Genomic DNA, 18,463 nt, shown 5'->3' on the forward strand with positions numbered 1-18,463 from the left:
ACGACATCCCTCTTCTAAAGCGAAAACTTGCAGTAGGAAGAGCCTCCTTAAGACACAACCAAGCCAAAAACTTATGCTTTTCCGGAACAAGCTGACGCCAAAGCCAAAGCCAATTCTCCCTCTCCTCCCAACCAAACAGCTGCTTACACAACCACAAGTAACCATTGCGTGAGTCATAGACTTTGGCAGCAGACCCACTCCAATACCAACCCACTTCCGGACCTGCTTGTTCATCTGGATTGTAAGAGAGAATATTATCTTTCAGATTTTGAGATAAAGGAGAATAAAGAGTATCCAAATGCCACCTACCAACCGACCAAATATCCTGTATCCGGAGATTCGAATCAGAAATGTGGACATAATCCATCTCATTAGATAACCGTCCTTCTCTCCTCCAGCTAGAAAACCAAAAATTCTGATTCAAATCTCCAATACACCAAGCAAACCCATCCTTCAACACTTTCCAAGCCTTGCAAAGACACCTCCAAATGGGAGAGTCCTTGTTCTTAGGATAACTAAAACAGTCATATAGAGATGATCGGTATTTGGCATCCAATAATTGGACCCATAGCTTGTTTGGCTGCTGGAAAAAAGTCCAAACTAGCTTCCCAAGAAGAGCAATATTTACACAATAAGGATCTTTAATCCCCAAACCTCCATATTTTTTTGGAGTAACCAGTACCTTCCAACTAACAAGATTCAATCCTCTTCCATCAACTTGTCCTTTCCAAAGAAAATTCCTCATCATAGACTCCAATTTACTAATGATTCCTTTGGGAAAAATAGAGACCTGCATCTGGTACGTGGGAATAGCAGCGGCAACAGAATTAACCAAGCAGAGTCTACCAGCCCGATTGAGTAAACTCCCTTTCCAGCTTGCTAGCCTACTCCGAATCTTATCCAGGACACCATTGAAAGCTGAACGAGTCACTCTAGAATGGCTAAGGGTAACTCCAAGATACTTGCCCAAATCCTGGACAAATCTGATAGAGGATACCCCAGTGAAAACCTCTTTCCTTGTTGCAGAGACATTCTTGGAGCAAAGCGCTTTAGACTTCTCCACATTAATCTTCATCCCAGATGCTTTGCAAAAAGTCTCTAAAACCAACATCACATTTTGCACTTGTCTTTTTGTAGCTTTACAGAATAGAAGCAAGTCATCCGCAAACATTAAATGGGATATTCTTGGTCCCCCTCTAGAAATAGCAACCGGCTCCCACAAGCCCAAATCAACCTGATGACTAATAAAGCATGCCAGTCGCTCCATACACAACACAAAAAGATAGGGTGACATAGGGTCTCCTTGTCTAAGACCTCGGCTAGGAGTAAAGCCATTTAGACGACTCCCATTCCAAAGAATAGATAAGGAAGAAGCAGTGACACAATTCATAATCAAATTAAGTGTAGGAATAGGAAAACCAAAGCTCTTAAGGGTATGAGCTAAAAACCTCCAGTCAACTCTGTCATAAGCTTTCTCCAGATCAATCTTAAAGGCCAGTGTGCCTTTCTTTGATTTAGTCTTCTTCATAAAGTGGAGGACTTCTTGAGCAATAATGATGTTGTCAGGAGTTCCTCGTCCCGGAATAAATCCTCCTTGAAGCGGGCCAACAATCTCCGCAAGATGAGGACGAAGCCTATTAACAAGGACCTTCGTGATGATCTTGTAAACTACATTGCAGAGACTAATCGGCCTGAAATCTTTCATAGATACCGGTGATTCAACCTTTGGAATGAGAACCAGTAAAGTCTCCAACATTCTCGGATCAAGAGTAACACCGGAGAATGCCTGCTTAACCATCTTCCAAACATCAAGACCAATGATCTCCCAATATTCTTTGAAGAAGAAAGCTTGAAACCCATCCGGACCTGGAGCTTTAAAAGAGTTCATGTGAAAAACAGCTGTTTTGACTTCCTCCATAGTAACTGGTGCCGTAAGATTATTGCAAGCTTCCTCATTCAGAGAAGGAAGAGGCACATCACCAAGGCAACCCAAATCAACATCATCCAAATGACAGAATAAGCTTTTATAGAAAGACTCTGCTTCTTGACTCAGAACCTCTGGATCAGTTTCCCACACTCCATCCTTGAGAAAAAGGCCATGAATCTTATTATGCTTCCTTCGCGCAAGAGTTTGAATATGAAAGAATCTTGTATTCCTATCCCCGAACCTTACCCACTGCTCTCTGGACTTTTGGAACCATAGGAGCTCTTCTTGCACTAGAGTATTATTATAATCATCAAGCAACTGTTGCTCTTTCTGACGCAAATAAATACTATCCACCACTTCCAAACGCTTTTGTAAATAATTAATCTGCTGCTCTAATTCACATTTCTTAACAAAAATGTTACCAAATACCTTCGAGTTAAACTCTAGTGAATTCTTCTGTACTTCTGAAAGCTTGCCATGAATTCCTCTATTACCAGACCACCATGACTGGTTCACAATATCTTTATACCCAGGATGAGTAGCCCAAGCAGCAACAAATCGGAAAGGTCGATTCCCTTTAGGCTGAGGACGACCTTTACAACGCACCAGAATAGGGCAATGATCAGACTGAAGCCTATTTAAAACTTCTGCATAAGCCTCTGGAAAGATAGATAACCAACTACTATTTATACAGACTCGATCAAGCTTTTTTGCCACATCAACATAATTTTTCACCCTCCTGTACCAAGAAAACTGCCTCCCGATAGTCTTCAGATCAAACAAACCACTATCCCCTAATGAAGTAGCAAACATGTCTGCTCTTTGATGAGAAAATTGACAGCCCTTAGATTCATGAGAAAATTTGACTTCATTAAAATCACCAAGAACAATCCAAGGTCCTTGAAAAACCATGGATTGTGCAACAAGATAATCCCAAAGGAGAACCCTTTTATTAAATTGAGGACTGCCATAAATACCACTACACCTCCAAATTAAATTATCAAAGTGAACCTCAACAGTAACACCCTGATCAAAAGCATCAATGAACTTACAACAAACACCCTTCATAGAGGATAGAAACCAAATACCTCCCTTATGCCCCTGTGCCTCTACTATACCAACAGAGTGATACCCCAACCTTTCCCAAAATAATTTTAAATGCTGAAAAGGGGAGTGAGTTTCAACCACAATAAAGAAAACAGGTCTAAATTTCCTAACAAGTTCCTTACAATGCACCCGGGCTAACTTATTAGAAGCACCCCTAATATTCCAAACAATCATATTTAAACTATCCATAAATAATAGGGACAGAATAAATAAGAACATAAACTCTAAACAGAATCACCAACCTCAATAGGTGGTTTGTCCTGCGGTACTGGCACACTCTGATCCTCAATAATTGCCACCTTTGGACCCCCTGACACTGCACTTGCCATGCTTCCATCTACTAAGGTTTCCTCCGTTGTGCCACCATTTTTATCAACTGGCGAGTTCTGCAAGGAGGAAGGCCGAGGACGCTTCCGTAGAGAAATTCCACGACGTGCAGGAGTTCTGCGCGATGGAGATGGCGCAATTTCATGTTTTTCTTGCTTCCCCATCCTAATGCCAGTTGATTTGCCTCCATCACCATGCAAATTGGGCCTTGGAACCCTTCTCGAACCAAACTTGTGCTGCTTTCCATCTTGGTCCTTCAAACCTGATGACTGGCCCATTGTAAATTTTTTCTTACGCAGCACTTGTTGCCAGCCCTCTCCATCATCCATGCATGCCTCATTAACAAGACCATCAGGCACGTGAGGAGCCAATGATTCCGTAACCACATCCTTCCCTTTAACAACTCCTAATTTCTCACCCAAATCACGAGCTTCTGATTCAGCCTCTTTTTGAATCTCGTGATTGTTGTGTGGCACTAGTGTTGGGGCTTCATTATTTTTTCCATCACCAAAGGAATTTATGTTTCCTTCCAAAGACTCCTTCTCCATGCACAACGATTTATCATGCCCATACCGTGCACAAGTAGCACAAATCAACTGTAAACTCTCGTACTCCACTTCATAAGTCACACCCTCCACTATAATATGTTTGATTACAGGCAACTCAAGATTAATTTGAACACAAGCTCGGGCATATTTTCCTCTTTCTGCGAGCTTAGTAGCCAAATCTACTTTCACCGGAATCCCAATTGCAGAAGCAATTCGCAGCATTGCTTGTTCCTGGTAGCACCAAATTGGAAGTCCCGAGACTCGAATCCATACCAGCGTTGATCCAAAGGATTTTTCGCATGGCCTAAAATCCACATCCCATGGCTTTACTGCAACATAGTGACCGTCTATCAACCACGGGCCACCAAGAATGACTTTCTCACGATCCCCAGCAATATCAAATTTAACCAAAAAATATCCAAATCCCACATCCAACAAATCAAACCCTCCTTTGATGCGCCATACTATCCGGAGCTTATGCATGAGAGCCGTGTAGCCATAATACTTATCCAGCACCTTGATCACGATGGCTTCCTTATAAGGTTCAGCTAGACAGCTCTTTGCCTCCTTGGTAAAACTGACACTTGGTGGACGAGAATCACCTTGCTTACCTGTCACCGTCGCGATACCATCCCCAGATAAAGACCCTACTAATGCAAAGGCCTTAGACTTTTCTGCACCAATAACTTTATCTCTAAAAGAGACCTTGGATGGCTTTCCTAACCCCTCTCGAGAAGAACCCTCCTTAACACCGGATACATACCCACCCACGCTCTCCCCCTAAATCTTGTGTTATTATTTTGTTTTTGTTATTCAAGAGAACTATTATTGATAATATTTTAAGAGTAAATAGGCTTAAACAGATAAAAAATGAATTTTCTGGATATTTTTTTGTAAAAACAGCCAAACAGAATCATAAAATAGTTTTTATTTTAATTATGCAGATATACTCGATATCTGATCTGATCCGATCCGCAAGTATGCGGATCAAATCTGACCTAAAAAAATGCGGATATCGTATCCGATCCGATCCAATGAGTGCAGTGCGAATCAAATAGAATTTTAGGCTATATCCGATCCGATCCGATCCGTGCACAGCCCTAAATTTTGCAACACAAGCCAATGTGCAATTTTGTAAAAGACTCAAATTAATCGAAACGTAAACAAGCTACTTGGGCCAAAAGAAATCTTTGAATTGGGCCGGAAGAAAAAAGCCCAATGAAATCCGTTAAACATCTTTGGCGCGAAAACTAGAGAACACGAAAAACGCTATGTGGACCCCACCTCACCAGAACGCACGAACAGTTGAAAAACGCTAATCCCACTTGAGGTAGCTGCTGAGCTCATGAAAGTAAACAAGCTTTCATTGCACCCTTCCACTTACGTCATCTTCTTCTTTTCGCTTTCTAAATCCAAGTAATGCATTCATCAATTCTTTCTTCTTCTTCTTCTTCAGGGAAGGGGAAAAAGTAAGCGAGGGGTGTTACATTTCCGATTCTCGGGAAATAAAAAATGATTTGCGACTACCTCTACGTGCAACTCAACCTCGTTGTCTTCTCGTCGATTTTGATTTCTCAGGGTTTGGCATCTACTCCTTCACCCGAAGGTAATTCAAGATCACCTCTTTTACTCATTTCTACTCTCTATGTTCATATAATTTGTTCTTGGAATCAAATATTCCATCGGATATCATATCATATTGAATGAATAATCCTAAAAGCTTAATGTGATTTGAATCAAGAACCTAAACAATGGACTAATAATACGTTTCTTGTGGTTCTTTCGACCAACAGTATCAGCTCTGCAGGATCTATACAAGGCTTTAAACTACCCTCCTCAGCTCCAAGGTTGGAATGGTAGTGATCCATGCGAGGAGTCTTGGAAAGGAATCGCTTGTTCCGGGTCATCAGTTATACACATGTGAGATTGGTTACTAACTAATGCTAATTATATTCATTGCTAGATCATAATAATGTCCCTAGTATAATGCTTTCTTGTCTTCATGAAGAAAAATTCGCGGACTGAACCTCACTGGAAATTTTGGAAGCATGCTCCGTGATCTTCAGAACTTGAAGGAACTGTAAGTTTTTGTTGGGCTATTTGTTCTTACCATCAGGATATTTTACTGTTAAGATCTGCAAACTTTTTCTGACTTGTTTGTTCTGGTTTATACAGTGATGTCAGTTCTAATAACATAGGTGGAGAAATACCATTTAGCTTACCCCGCAATGCAAGAAATATGTAAGCCATGTGTTTCATCTTGTTCCTGCACTACTAGATTCTTTCTTGTAGAAATATGACTTGCATTTTTGCAACCATTTTTTTAAGTACAAATTATATACATTTGTCAACAGTGAACTATGGCATCTAAGAGTCACATTAGGAAAATGGAATTCTTTTTTATGCTCGAAATATAACTTGCTCGTGAATTCTTACTTAAATGCTGTTTTTTATCACTAGTCTAATTGTTCAGACTCATTTCATGTTACTCCTCACATAGCCATGATAGTAAAAGATGTACTGGGAAACAAGTGGGAATGTTTTAAGGCAACTACTCAAATGAAGATGGCAAAAACATCTTTTTATGAAGATGCTTTGTTTAAAAGTGTGACTTATTTATTTAGTCACATTTTAAACAAAGACAATACTTTTTTAAATATCAAAATCTAACCATAAAATCCATCATCCAAGGGTCAAAAGTAATATTTTCATATGAAGACAATTATAAAATCTATCCACCATGCTTTAATGGGCTAAACATGAGACTAAACTGATAGCAAGTGAATTCCCTGGGACCAAAGTTCCATTTAATTGCTATATTAGCGTTGAATGTTGACCAAGCTTGATTAAGAGAGTAATACAAGGGTACATTTCTGAACCAAAATATTCACTGAAATTTCATTTCCTTTTATTTTTTTTGTTCTCTGTTGAACATAACATATTAAGTTCCAAATGGCTGTGCAATTATTGTTATCTTCTTGTCGTGCAGGAATTTAAGCCACAATCTCTTAAATGGACCCATTGGCGATGTATTTACTGGCCTGGATGATCTCAAAGAAATGTATGTCATCTCACCTGTTCTTTTGATGTAGAATTTGAATTTAGATAAAATGAATAAGGGTGAGCTCCTTTCTTCAGGGACCTTTCATACAACAATTTCTCAGGAGATCTTCCAAGATCGTTTGGTTCCTTGAAAAACCTTGATAAATTGTAAGATAATTCTTTCATACTCTTTTTTTTTTTTTTTTTAAATTTACTTAAAGGAAAAAAGATCCTTGATTTATGTTTCTTGATATATTCAAAGATAGGAATAGTATCTGTTGGTTTGAACTGTATGGTGGTGCTTATTTGCAGGTTTCTGCAGAATAACAGATTTACTGGATCAGTCACCTACCTGGCTGAACTTCCACTTTCATATCTGTAGGGTTTTTAACAGTTGCTAAAAGCCTAAAATACATTACTGTTTTATTATTTGCTCACTTCTCTATGTTCACAGGAACATCCAAGACAATCTGTTTAGTGGCATTCTTCCACTCCACTTTCACACCATACCGAATTTACGGTCAGTGACAACTATTCTGAATTTTGATAGCATAATGTTTCTTGCATCAAAAGAAATAATGAACACACAACATGTGATGATAAACCTCTCTACCATGGATCAGGATTGGAGGGAATAACTTCCATTCAGAGGGCAGCTCTCCCCCTTGGCCTTTTCCTCTGGACACTGTACCAATAGCAGTTGAACGTAACTTTAGTCACCCACCCTCACACCCAGTTGTACATAACTTTAGTCACCCACCCATACACCCAGTTGAGCATAATACAACTGTGGCAAGTGCCATAAGGAACTATGCTCCTCCACCTCCCAAGGTTAGTCAGCACAAGGAAAAACATATGGGTCCCGGAGGAATAGCTTTTATGGTTGGTGCAGGAACACTAATGGCAACTGGTGTGGCACTCTTCGTTGCAATCCGTTTAAGTAAAAGGCGAGCACATATGCCAAGCTCAAAGAGCTTGGAAAGCAACCATTTCTCTTTACATTCTCATCCAAGCAGTGCAACAATAGGTAATTCATAAAGATACCAATACATATACTGAACCACTGATGTACTGAATCACTTCTTAGTATGCCATTGAATTTTAGGATTCTGTGAATTCATCTTTTTCATTTCTCGTTAATCATGTGTTTTATTTTCCCCTGGAAATAGAGGTCTCATCTACTGCTTTAGATGAGAGCCCACAAATCCCGGCTTTTGATCCTGCATCCCTCAGGGGTCCAATGGGATTGCCTCCTGTGCACCACAACAATATAGCCGACGCTTCAAGAAGAAGTTTTTCTAGAAGAAGCAGATCCACCGGAAGGACGAAAGTTTACACCGTATCAGAGCTTCAGTTTGCTACTAACAACTTCAATGAATGCAACGTTCTGGGAGAGGGCTCTCTTGGCACTGTATACAGAGCCAAATTTCCTGATGGCAAAGTACAAACTTAAGCTATCTTTCAAAAAGGAGTGTCTTTTTTTAAAAAAAATCAAGTTTCAAACTGTTCCTTGCAAATTAATTACCATTTTCTCTTTTTCTGTTGTTTCCTTTTTGTCGTTGAAGATTCTGGCAGTGAAGAGCATAAACTTGGCGGGTGTGTCTTACAGAGAAGAGGAAAAGTTCTTGGATGTTATCTGCACGGCTTCCCGATTGAAGCACCCCAACATAGTAGCACTGAATGGCTACTGTTTGGAGCGGGGAAAGCATCTTCTTGTGTATGATTATGTTAGGAATTTGACTCTGCACGATGCTCTTCACAGAGACGTATACAAGCCTCTATCATGGATCCTCCGTCTCCGGATAGCTGTCGGCGTTGCTAACGCCCTCGAGTAAGTTCCATTCAATATCAATGATCACATGTGTATGCATGTCTAGCCAATACTCATATTGTGTCAACTCATAAACATGATGAATGTTTTCAGCTACTTGCACTCAGCATTCTCCCCACCTGTTGCCCATGGAAACTTGAAGGCCGCCAATGTTCTTCTGGACGAGAATTTGATGCCTCGTCTTTCTGACTGTGGCTTGGCTGCTTTGAGACCACTGAGGAGCATTCAGGCTACCGAGGCTCCTATTGATGTAGGTTACCTGTCCCCTGACCATGGCAGAGCAGGAGGTAGCAGCAGAAAGAAAGATGTGTATGCCTTTGGGGTACTGCTTCTGGAAATGTTAACGGGAAGAAAAGCATTCGATGGGTATGCATGTTATGTTGAAGGTGGCATCGTGATAAGTTGATAATTTAAAAATTTTAGATAGCAATTTAGGCAATTTTAAAAGAGAAGTTAGGCAATTTAGACACCATAAAACTCGCCTAGTCAAATATATAAAATTATTTGACCATTTTTAATTATCAACTTTGGATAAAGACAACAATATATGAATCTTTACCAATGTGGAACAATAGCTCCCTCTTTGAAATATGTTGCATGTACTCATTATTTTTCATCGCACTCACAGTGGCAGGCCAATTGAGGAGCAGTACCTAGTGAAGTGGGCTTCACCCAGGCTTCACGATAACGCCAGTTTGGAGCAGATGGTGGATCCCGGTATGAAGAGGACATTTTCATCCAAGGCTCTTTCTCGTTATGCTGCTATCGTCTCACTCTGCATACAGGTATATATATATATATATATATATATCATTATCAACATTCAGTAGCACCTCATGAACTTCTACTTGTGGTTTGGTAATGTGTTTCGTAATGTGCAGCCTTCGAGGCATTTTCGTCCTCAGATGTCAGAAGTTGTGGACTCGCTTGTATCATTCTCGCAAAAGTTCAACATAGCAAAGGGCGGTGGTAGAGTAGGAGCAGATGGTGGCAACTTCATTGAACTTGAATCATTTGAGAAATCTTTCCGTTCAACAAACTCACGATTTATGGGTTCACCGGCGTTGAGCCATGTATCCGCCTAAATCATTTTGATTTCTCTTGTAATTTCAATCATAATAAAGTTAGTAATTCATCCATCAAGGATTGACATCCTCTAAAATGAAAAATTCCTTTTAAGTGATAAAGTAATTGATAAATTCATACACACTTCTTTGTAGTAATTGAGATAAGTGGGAATTCTAGCTTTTACTTTACTTACCACTTGAGAAATTTTCACCAAAAAATTTATTGTGCTTTTCGTGTCCAAGTCAGAATTTCTTTACGTGAGAAATAAAGTTACATCTTTTTGTCAAAGAAAACAAAATAAAGGTTAAATCAAAATAAACTTATTACGGAATTTGATAAATACAACTTGTTTAGCTAGTGCGTTTTTCTAATTATTTCATGTCCCCCTCCTTTATAAATAGTACCTTTTGGTTTTCTTGACAAAAAAAATATTTATTTCAGTTCAACCATTTCAAAGACATTTAGTTTTGATTCATAAGATTTCATTCAATATAGATCCAAATATTCAATAATACATATTGTAAATAGTAAAGCTATTATTCTAACTTAAACCAAACGATGATAAATATTTTAGACGCTTAATCCGAAATATTGATGGGTTTAAAAAAAGTAAAATAAAAAAATTAAATTAAATTTTGGGCAGAACGATAGTGTGGAGTGAGGGGTAAAACGGTAAGGGAAGAAAGCGAAGAGAAGAACGGTGCTTCAGTGTGTGTGTGGCGGTAGCTCCTCACTCTTCAATCTTGTTTCTCTTTTCAATTTCTCTCAGGTAACGCTTCTACTTCTTCTTCTTCTTCTTCTTAGCCGCGTTTTCATGTGAATTCTCGTCTCTAATAATTGTAACTGCAATCCCTCACAGTCTCTCATATCATACTTCCAATAGCTTAGCTGGTTTCCGCATCTTTCTAGGGTTTTCAGAAACTATTCCTGATCTGAATGTTTTCCATTATTAATATGATTCTTTGGTGCCCAACCCCTCCCCGCCTCCCTCGGCGTCTCCTTTTTTAATCCGATCAAACAATAATTTTCAGGATCGATTATTCCGATTTTGGTCGATTTCGTTTTTTTTTTTTTTTTTTTTCAAAGGGAGGAAAATTGACATTAAATGTAAGCATTGTGTAGATTTTAGGATCAGTTATTCGGAATTCCATATTCCCTTTTGGAATGGAGTCCCATCAAAATGATATATGTGGAGGATAACATGCGTTTCCCCTCTTCTGTATGAGTAGTAAAAAAGCTATCTAATCTAAGATATTGTCTAATTGCAATTTCTGAGATTGAGTAGTAGTAGTAGTAGTAGTAGTACTAGTAGTGGTGTGATCATTGATCAAAGACTTACTTTTATTTATTCTCTGGAAATTTTTGTTTTTGTAGTTGAAAGTCATGGATATAGACCCTGCAGAACTTAGGTATTTGGAGGATGAGGATTCATCATTGATGAAAACTATTAAGGGTGCAACAACTGGTTTAATTTCTGGCACCATCTGGGGTACTGTTGTTGCCACCTGGAATGATGTTCCTCGTGTTGAGAGAAACGTTGCTCTTCCAGGCCTGATAAGAACTTTCAAGATGATGGGCAACTATGGATTGACCTTTGCTGCCATAGGAGGAGTTTACATCGGTGTTGAGCAGTTGGTGCAGAACGCTAGGATGAAGAGGGATCTTGTCAATGGTGCTGTAGGTGGATTTGTTGCTGGTGCAACTGTTCTGGGTTATAAAGGTAGCCTTTTGCTCCAAACTATTTATCTCTGTTAGACCATAATTTGCGTATGTTAAATCTATATTTTGAAATCTCACTTATGGAACGGGGCTGCTGATTTGTCGATGATAATGGTGAACAAAACTCAATGATGCTTTGATGGCTTTCACCTATAATCTAACTAGATGTGATAGTGAAGTATCATATAAGGAAATCCAGTTCCTTTGTATGTGAATGTTGTGTGTGCGTGTGCCCCCCACCAACAAAATTCTCCTTCTCCTCCTTTTCAAGTTGCTTGTGTGTACTCATGAGTTTTCATGTTTGTTTCTTTATTATTTGTGTTTGGGTCCGATGTGTTTTTATTCATATGCTAATGTCAGTTCTGAAATCACAGAAGCTTAAAGTGACATTTGTGCCCTTTTTTGCTGTCTTCAGTGATCTGTTTCATTCAGATCCAATAAGACTTGGTTGATAGCTGATGTTATGTGAACTTGAACTTTATTTTTCTTTATATAGAAAGTAGAAACTAAATTCCAGAGTTTTTTGCCCTTTGTTATTTTTTCTGCTGACATTACCATCAACTATCTTGCAAACTGAAACTATTTTTGTTTGTTGCGAACTGCACTGGATATAATTTAAGTTATGCAGATTAGCAGACCAGGGTTACCTTTTTTATTATCTAAATTACTCAACTTGGATCTTACTATTTTTTAACTGGTTTTGTGTTCTTGCCATTCTGTTTTAGGGAGGAGCATCAAAACTGCAATTCAGGCTGGGTCAGCATTGGCATTCACCTCTGCATTTATTGATTTCGGAGGTCAGAGAATAAAACATGATTCTCATAAGGAGTATGCTGCTTACACTACAAAGAAAAGACCCAATGCTGAATCTGCTGATGCATAATTATTAATTAATAATGGACCTTTGTGACCAAAGTTATTTCAAGTTGTAGGAGGGAGTGAATCACTCTTTGTTAGCCAGTTGTTTGTTTTGAGTTGGAATTACATACTTGGATGTTCTTCCGTATTGTTTCTTTTATAAGGTTATTAATGCTGGACCGATTAAAATTCCAATAAATGTACTTATGTATTGTGTTTCCAAATTTCTTTCTGAAGTTTTTCCCATTCTTTTGTTGCTTGGTTGGTTTAGAGGATTTTAATGCTCTCCGAACACACAAGGGGCGAATATACTTTTCAAAAGTTATTCTCTTAATTGAAAATTTTTACATTTTATTTTATAATCATCAGTATGGAACACGTAAACTTATAACAATTTATTTAAGAAATAGTTCACGAGTTTTTTTTAAGATACTAATTGATCAAATAAAGTTAAAAAAAAAGAAGAGAAATGTAAAAAGGGTAATTTACTAAAATAAAATATTTGAGTTTTAATATTATCGAAATACAACTTTTACCGTTTGGATACTAAAATGTAATTTTTTAGAAATTTATGCAAATCGCGGGAGGGTCTTATAGATTCTGAATATATATAAACTGTGGATGGGATTTCACGATTTACGTTCAAAAGTTATTTGCATAGAAAAACCGTGGATTCCACGATTTCTGTTAAAAAGTAAAATGAGCATAGAAAAAATACCAGGCAAAGTTTTTTTTTGTGTAAGTAGACTATACACTGATAAATAAAGTCAAAGTCACCAAAAAAAAAAAGTAAAGTTAGAAGTAAGTCAAATTGACTCATTAATAACTAGGTAAATTGAGTTAAAAAATTTATTATTACATGGGTCAAGTTTAAACTTATTAAACTTAGTTTATTTGCTAGTAAATTAGATTTATTTTTACACACTATATTGATGAATTACTAAATTACATAAGTTATGTGTAAGTTAGCGAGTTAAACATCAAAGTAGTCCCTGAGATTCACAAAATGCACTGATTTAGTCTCTGACTTCCCAATTGCACTAATTAAGTCCTCCAGATTGAAAAAAATGCATCAACGTGGTCCCCCTAATATTTTCCGGTCAGATTCCTTACCGGCGGGAGTGACGTGGCGAATGAGTGCCACGCTGGAGGATCAAAAACGTCGTTGTATTGGGTTTTGGCGCTAAACCCATTAATAGACGACACCGTTTCAAGTAAACATCAACAAAACTTTCAAACCCCCCACCCCCACTATTCAAAGATCACTTCGTCTTCTTCATCTTTTGCAAACTAAAAGCACCAAACCCTGGCATTCTAGAGTCCTGGCGTGGCTTTTCAGAGTGAAACAATCTGGAGTTCAGAGGAAGCTGGTCATCGTTGGCTGAAGATCGGTGAAGGAAGGAGCAAAGATTCTACGTGGAATCCCCTGTGACAGAGGTAGGCATGCAAAATATTAGATAGTTTTGTTCTGTTCTGCTTAGTGGTAAGGTATCCATCATTATGGATTTTACTTGGGAAATTGGTGTAGATTGATGGAAAACCATGGATGCTATGTTAGTAGCTAGGGTTTTTCAATGGGTGTTGCGGGTAGGGGTTATCGGAATGCTCTGTTTTTAAAATGAAAATATGGGCATTTATATAATGGCATAGTGACTGAAGTAGTTGTTAGTTAGAAAATTTGGAATATGATCTGTTGTTTGCTGATTCTATATTTTAGTAAAAATGTTGTATATTTTTTTTCGATACAGATGGAGAGGTTGCTGGATATAATGTTCCATCATGGTGGAACGTTTAAGAAGAATGTTGATGGAACGTTGGTTTACTCACTTGACAATAGAGTTTTCTTAGGTGATTTAGATGAGGATACACTTGATGTCTTCTTCGTCAGGAACTATTTCAAGGAGTTGGGATATGACAAGGTAGTTGAGTGCTGGTGGCTGATTCCGGAGAGGAGCTTGGATTGAGAGCTCTGACCACTGATGATGAATTAAGGGAGATGTGCTTCCATGCACAGATGAATGATGGAGTAGTCGATGTTTATTTCGAACATGGAGTTTCGACACCTGAACTGATAGATGGGAAAGAAGCTGTTCTGTGTCTGGATTATATTCAAGAAGAGGAGCCTGGTGGTGACTTAAACAAGAAGAACACCCCTGAGGATACCTTAAATGAAATGCCACATGACAAATGTCATCCTGACCCAGTTCCTCCTACTCCAATCCCCATTCCAAACAGTCCAACTGCAATCCCAGTTCTTGAGAACACCCCCACCACAAAACCTATCCATGATGACACCAAGTCCATGGTTGATCATGAGAATCCCAAACTCCATCATATACCCAACCCAAAATCCACTATAAAGCCCAATACAACCCCAACTGTCAAGCAGAATCCAAAATCCAAGCAGAACCAGAAGCCCAAGAACACTCAACCAAAGCCCAAGCCTAAGTTTACTTCAAAACCCAAGCCCAAATTTAACCCACCTAAAAGAATCACAAGATCTCAGGGAAGGGGACATTGGAGTGCTAACAAAGGGAAGCAAATTTTTCATGTGGATTTAACTGCAACCAGATCAATCAGTGATGAAGGGAGTTTGGAGGATGACTCTTATGTCCCTGTGCAGGAGGCCAGCTCTAGTAGTGATGATGAGTTGGTTACACAACCAATTAGGAAAGAGGTCAAGAAGGTTCAGAAGGTCTCAGCCATGGCCAAAGGAAAGGAAAAGATGTATAAAGACACTATTATGCAAGATGATGATGCAATTGTGGCAGACTTATCTGATGTAGAGGTGGACCTTGGATTTTTAGGAAGTCCAGGAGACGGATTGATGTATGATGCTCTTGACCCGAGTGCAGAATCTGATGGTGCCAACTCCTGGCACTCGGAGGAGATGAAGACTCCTCCTAATTCTGAAGATGAATTGGAATCTGATGGAGAATCGGATGAATTTCCAATCTTCCAGGAGGGCCAGAGATTTGGTGAGTTGCAACTGCAAGTGGGAATGAAGTTTAATACTAAACAAGACTTCAGGGATGCTGTGCGAGAGTTTACCATTCAGGAGGGTAGGAGGATTAAGTTTGTAAATAATGACAATGTGAGGTGTAGGGCAGTGTGCCAGGTGGAAGAGTGCTCATGGGTTGTTTACACCTTAAGGGATCATGAGGACTCTTGCTGGCAAATCAAAACTTTTTATGATGATCATACATGTCCGAGAGAGAATTCTAATAGGGCTGCAAACAGAGTTTGGCTGGCAAGTAAGTTGGTAAAAAAGGTTAGAAAGTACGCCAACTTCAAGCAATGTGAGGCTGCAACATACTTTAGGTCAAAGTGTGATCTCATATTGCATAGGAATTCATTAGCCCGAGCCTTGGCTGATGCAAGAAATGTTGTCTACGGGGATGAAAAGGTACAGTATGCCTTGTTAAGGGATTATGCTGAAACGCTGCTAAAGACCAATCCGGGATCCACTGTAAAGATTGGGGTTACTCCACTGCCTGACGGCCAAGTAATGTTTGATAAAATGTACATCTGCCTGAGTGGTTGCAAGAACGGGTTTAAAGCTGGGTGTCGACCTTTAATCGGCCTCGATGGAGCATTTCTCAAGATGCAGATTGGTGGACAGATATTATCAGCTGTCGCACAAGATGCAAATCACCACATTTATGTCGTTGCTTGGGATATAGTCAACATTGAAAACAAGGAGAACTGGAAATGGTTTTTGGAGTTACTCCATGATGATTTAGGAGACTATAAGGCTAACGGGTGGTGTTTCATTTCTGATATGCAGAAGGTTAGACAGTTTATATTGTAAGCAAAATGTATATCTGTTTATTGTTTAAACTATTTGGTTCTATGTTTTATTTGGTATGGATAATTGCAACTTGCTGATTTCACTTGTTATGTACATTATATAGGTTGTTTGGTTATTTAGATTGTCTGAATATTTAGGGTCTTTGGTTACTTAAGTAGTTTGATTATTTAGGCTGATTGGTAATTGATTATTTAGGGTCTTTGGTTACTTAAGTAGTTTGATTATTTAGGGTCCTTGGTTACTTAAGTAGTTTGATTATTTAGGCTGATTGGTAATTGATTATTTAGGGTCTTTGGTTACTTAAGTAGTTTGATTATTTAGGGTGATTGGTTATTAATGTTTGGTTATTTTGGTTGTTTGGTGTCTGCTATATCTTTTCATCAATTGCAGGGGTTGATTTCGGCTGTGGAGGAGGTCATGCCACAGGTCCACCATCGTTTCTGTGTATGGCACCTGTGGCGAAACTTACAGTGGAAGGATCTTGAGCTGCGGAGACTCCTTTGGGATGCTGCAAGGTCAACCACTTTCCAAGATTTTATTGGCAACATGGACAAGATCAAAAGAGTCAGTGAGGAAGCATGGACATACCTTAACAAGTGGCCTAGGCATTCATGGACGAAGTCTCAATTTAGCCACAGGCCAAAGCTGGATAATATATGCAACAACGCATGTGAGGTCTTCAACGCAAGGATCAAAGAGGCTAGGAGCAAGCCAATCATCACACTGCTTGAAGATGTAAGGATGTTCGTTATGAGGTCCATTGCAAAGAACAAGATAAAGTTGAACAACCACGTTGGAAAACTTCCTCCAGTTATTCAGAGCCGGTTAGAAAAGGTAAGGAAAGAGTCAAAGAACTGGGTTCCTATATGGACTGGGGATGAAGCCTATGAGAAGTTTGAGATCCATGGACAACCAACAAACATGGTTTTCGATCTAGGCAAAAGACTTTGCACCTACCAGTTCTGGATGTTAACAGGTAATTTTTGTTACATTTACATGATATTTATCTTCATTCTATTTATTTTCATTTGCATTATCATTAGATTCATTTTAGGCTGTTTTTACCTGAACTATTAACTGACATGGGATGGACTTGAATTGCCTTTTGTTTGGTGTGCTGTAGGCATTCCCTGTGTTCATGCATGTGCTGCTCTTGCACGGGTGAACAAGAGACCAGAGGATTTCTGTCACCCCTTGGTCACAATGGATTCATACAGGAAGACCTATGAACATTACATCAATCCTCTCCTGGGCCAATCCATGTGGGAAAAATCAGCATATAGTCAGCCCCAAGCTCCAAACATCAAACGGAAACCAGAAAAGCTCACAACCAAAAGAAGAAAGGACGCTGATGAGGGTACTCGTCTAAACAAGAAAGCTAAGCAGGCTGTTACCCTAAAGAGACAGCTCAAGTCATTCACATGCACATATTGTGGTGTAAAGAACCACACCAAGAGGGGATGCAAATAGAAGAGAGCTGATAAGCTTGCTGCTGCTCTTGCGGCTGCAGCAGCTGCTGTGGCAGCTTCCAAGGCCAAAGCTACTCCTACTGGGAGTACACCTGCAGCTGAGGCAAGCAACACTAACAATCCGGCACCACCGACAGCTGACATTCCACCACCAGTGTCTGCACCGCAAGCTGAAGAGGTTGAATTATCCCAACCAAGCTATGGTGGAACACAAGATGAGGTATAAAAGATTCCAAAATATTTGTTGTTTACTTCCTAGATTAAATCCCCTTTTCACACTAACTCATACAACTTATTACAGTTTACGCAGGCACCACCACCACCAACAACAAGGCCACCTAAATTGCCAACCAAACGGAGGACCTCACCACAACCAGTAACTACTTCTGTCGATCCCATGCAAGGATCAAGTATAGCCACATCTTTAAGATTGGCAAGCTTCATGAAGTTTGTTCCAACACCACAGTTCAAGGCACCAAGGAAAAAAAATCCTTGATTTTGGATGTTCTAGCAGCTGATTTAACAATATACATGGGATTTGGGCATTGGTTGATATTTTGGGTTTTTTGTTATTTTGGATTTAACAATATACATGGGATTTGTTATTTTGGCTAGACCATATGGTTTATTTTGATTTTCTGGTAGTAGATAGTTTAAGTATGTTTATCCTTATGTGGTCAACTGCAACTGTGTTACACTGACAATGTCTTGTTTATAATCTACAACTACTATTATCAATTACATCTTCTGTTCATT

The 18,463-nt window shown here is 39.0% G+C and overlaps 2 protein-coding genes across 2 annotated transcripts; both read left to right on the forward strand.

The window, feature by feature from the left end:
* The first annotated feature begins 5,288 nt into the window (after nt 1-5,288).
* Nucleotides 5,289-10,045, forward strand: LOC112759061 (protein STRUBBELIG-RECEPTOR FAMILY 2). Its single transcript, XM_025807887.3, has 14 exons — nt 5,289-5,515; nt 5,703-5,829; nt 5,918-5,989; nt 6,085-6,150; nt 6,899-6,970; nt 7,048-7,119; nt 7,264-7,329; nt 7,406-7,471; nt 7,575-7,978; nt 8,121-8,392; nt 8,517-8,782; nt 8,876-9,148; nt 9,411-9,567; nt 9,664-10,045. The coding sequence occupies exons 1-14, from the start codon at nt 5,422-5,424 to the stop codon at nt 9,865-9,867; spliced, it is 2,211 nt and encodes a 736-aa protein (XP_025663672.1). The 5' UTR covers nt 5,289-5,421; the 3' UTR covers nt 9,868-10,045.
* Nucleotides 10,046-10,223: 178 nt separating this feature from the next.
* Nucleotides 10,224-12,651, forward strand: LOC112756358 (outer envelope pore protein 16-3, chloroplastic/mitochondrial). Its single transcript, XM_025804919.3, has 3 exons — nt 10,224-10,619; nt 11,225-11,570; nt 12,295-12,651. Exons 2-3 carry the CDS (start codon nt 11,234-11,236, stop codon nt 12,450-12,452), a joined length of 495 nt encoding a protein of 164 aa, XP_025660704.1. The 5' UTR covers nt 10,224-10,619; nt 11,225-11,233; the 3' UTR covers nt 12,453-12,651.
* Nucleotides 12,652-18,463: the final 5,812 nt, after the last annotated feature.

Source organism: Arachis hypogaea, chromosome 16 (genome assembly GCF_003086295.3).
Source record: "Arachis hypogaea cultivar Tifrunner chromosome 16, arahy.Tifrunner.gnm2.J5K5, whole genome shotgun sequence".
Taxonomy (NCBI): Eukaryota; Viridiplantae; Streptophyta; class Magnoliopsida; order Fabales; family Fabaceae; genus Arachis; species Arachis hypogaea.

What these genes read in the sequence shown, in the direction of transcription:
- LOC112759061 (XM_025807887.3), top strand. Translation starts at nt 5,422, where the DNA reads ATGATTTGCGACTACCTCTACGTGCAACTCAACCTCGTTGTCTTCTCG. An exon ending in ATCTACTCCTTCACCCGAAG is followed by an intron (nt 5,516 to 5,702) that starts GTAATTCAAGAT and finishes TTCGACCAACAG; the next exon opens with TATCAGCTCTGCAGGATCTA. An exon ending in TTGAAAAACCTTGATAAATT is followed by an intron (nt 7,120 to 7,263) that starts GTAAGATAATTC and finishes GCTTATTTGCAG; the next exon opens with GTTTCTGCAGAATAACAGAT.
- LOC112756358 (XM_025804919.3), top strand. Translation starts at nt 11,234, where the DNA reads ATGGATATAGACCCTGCAGAACTTAGGTATTTGGAGGATGAGGATTCA. An exon ending in AACTGTTCTGGGTTATAAAG is followed by an intron (nt 11,571 to 12,294) that starts GTAGCCTTTTGC and finishes ATTCTGTTTTAG; the next exon opens with GGAGGAGCATCAAAACTGCA.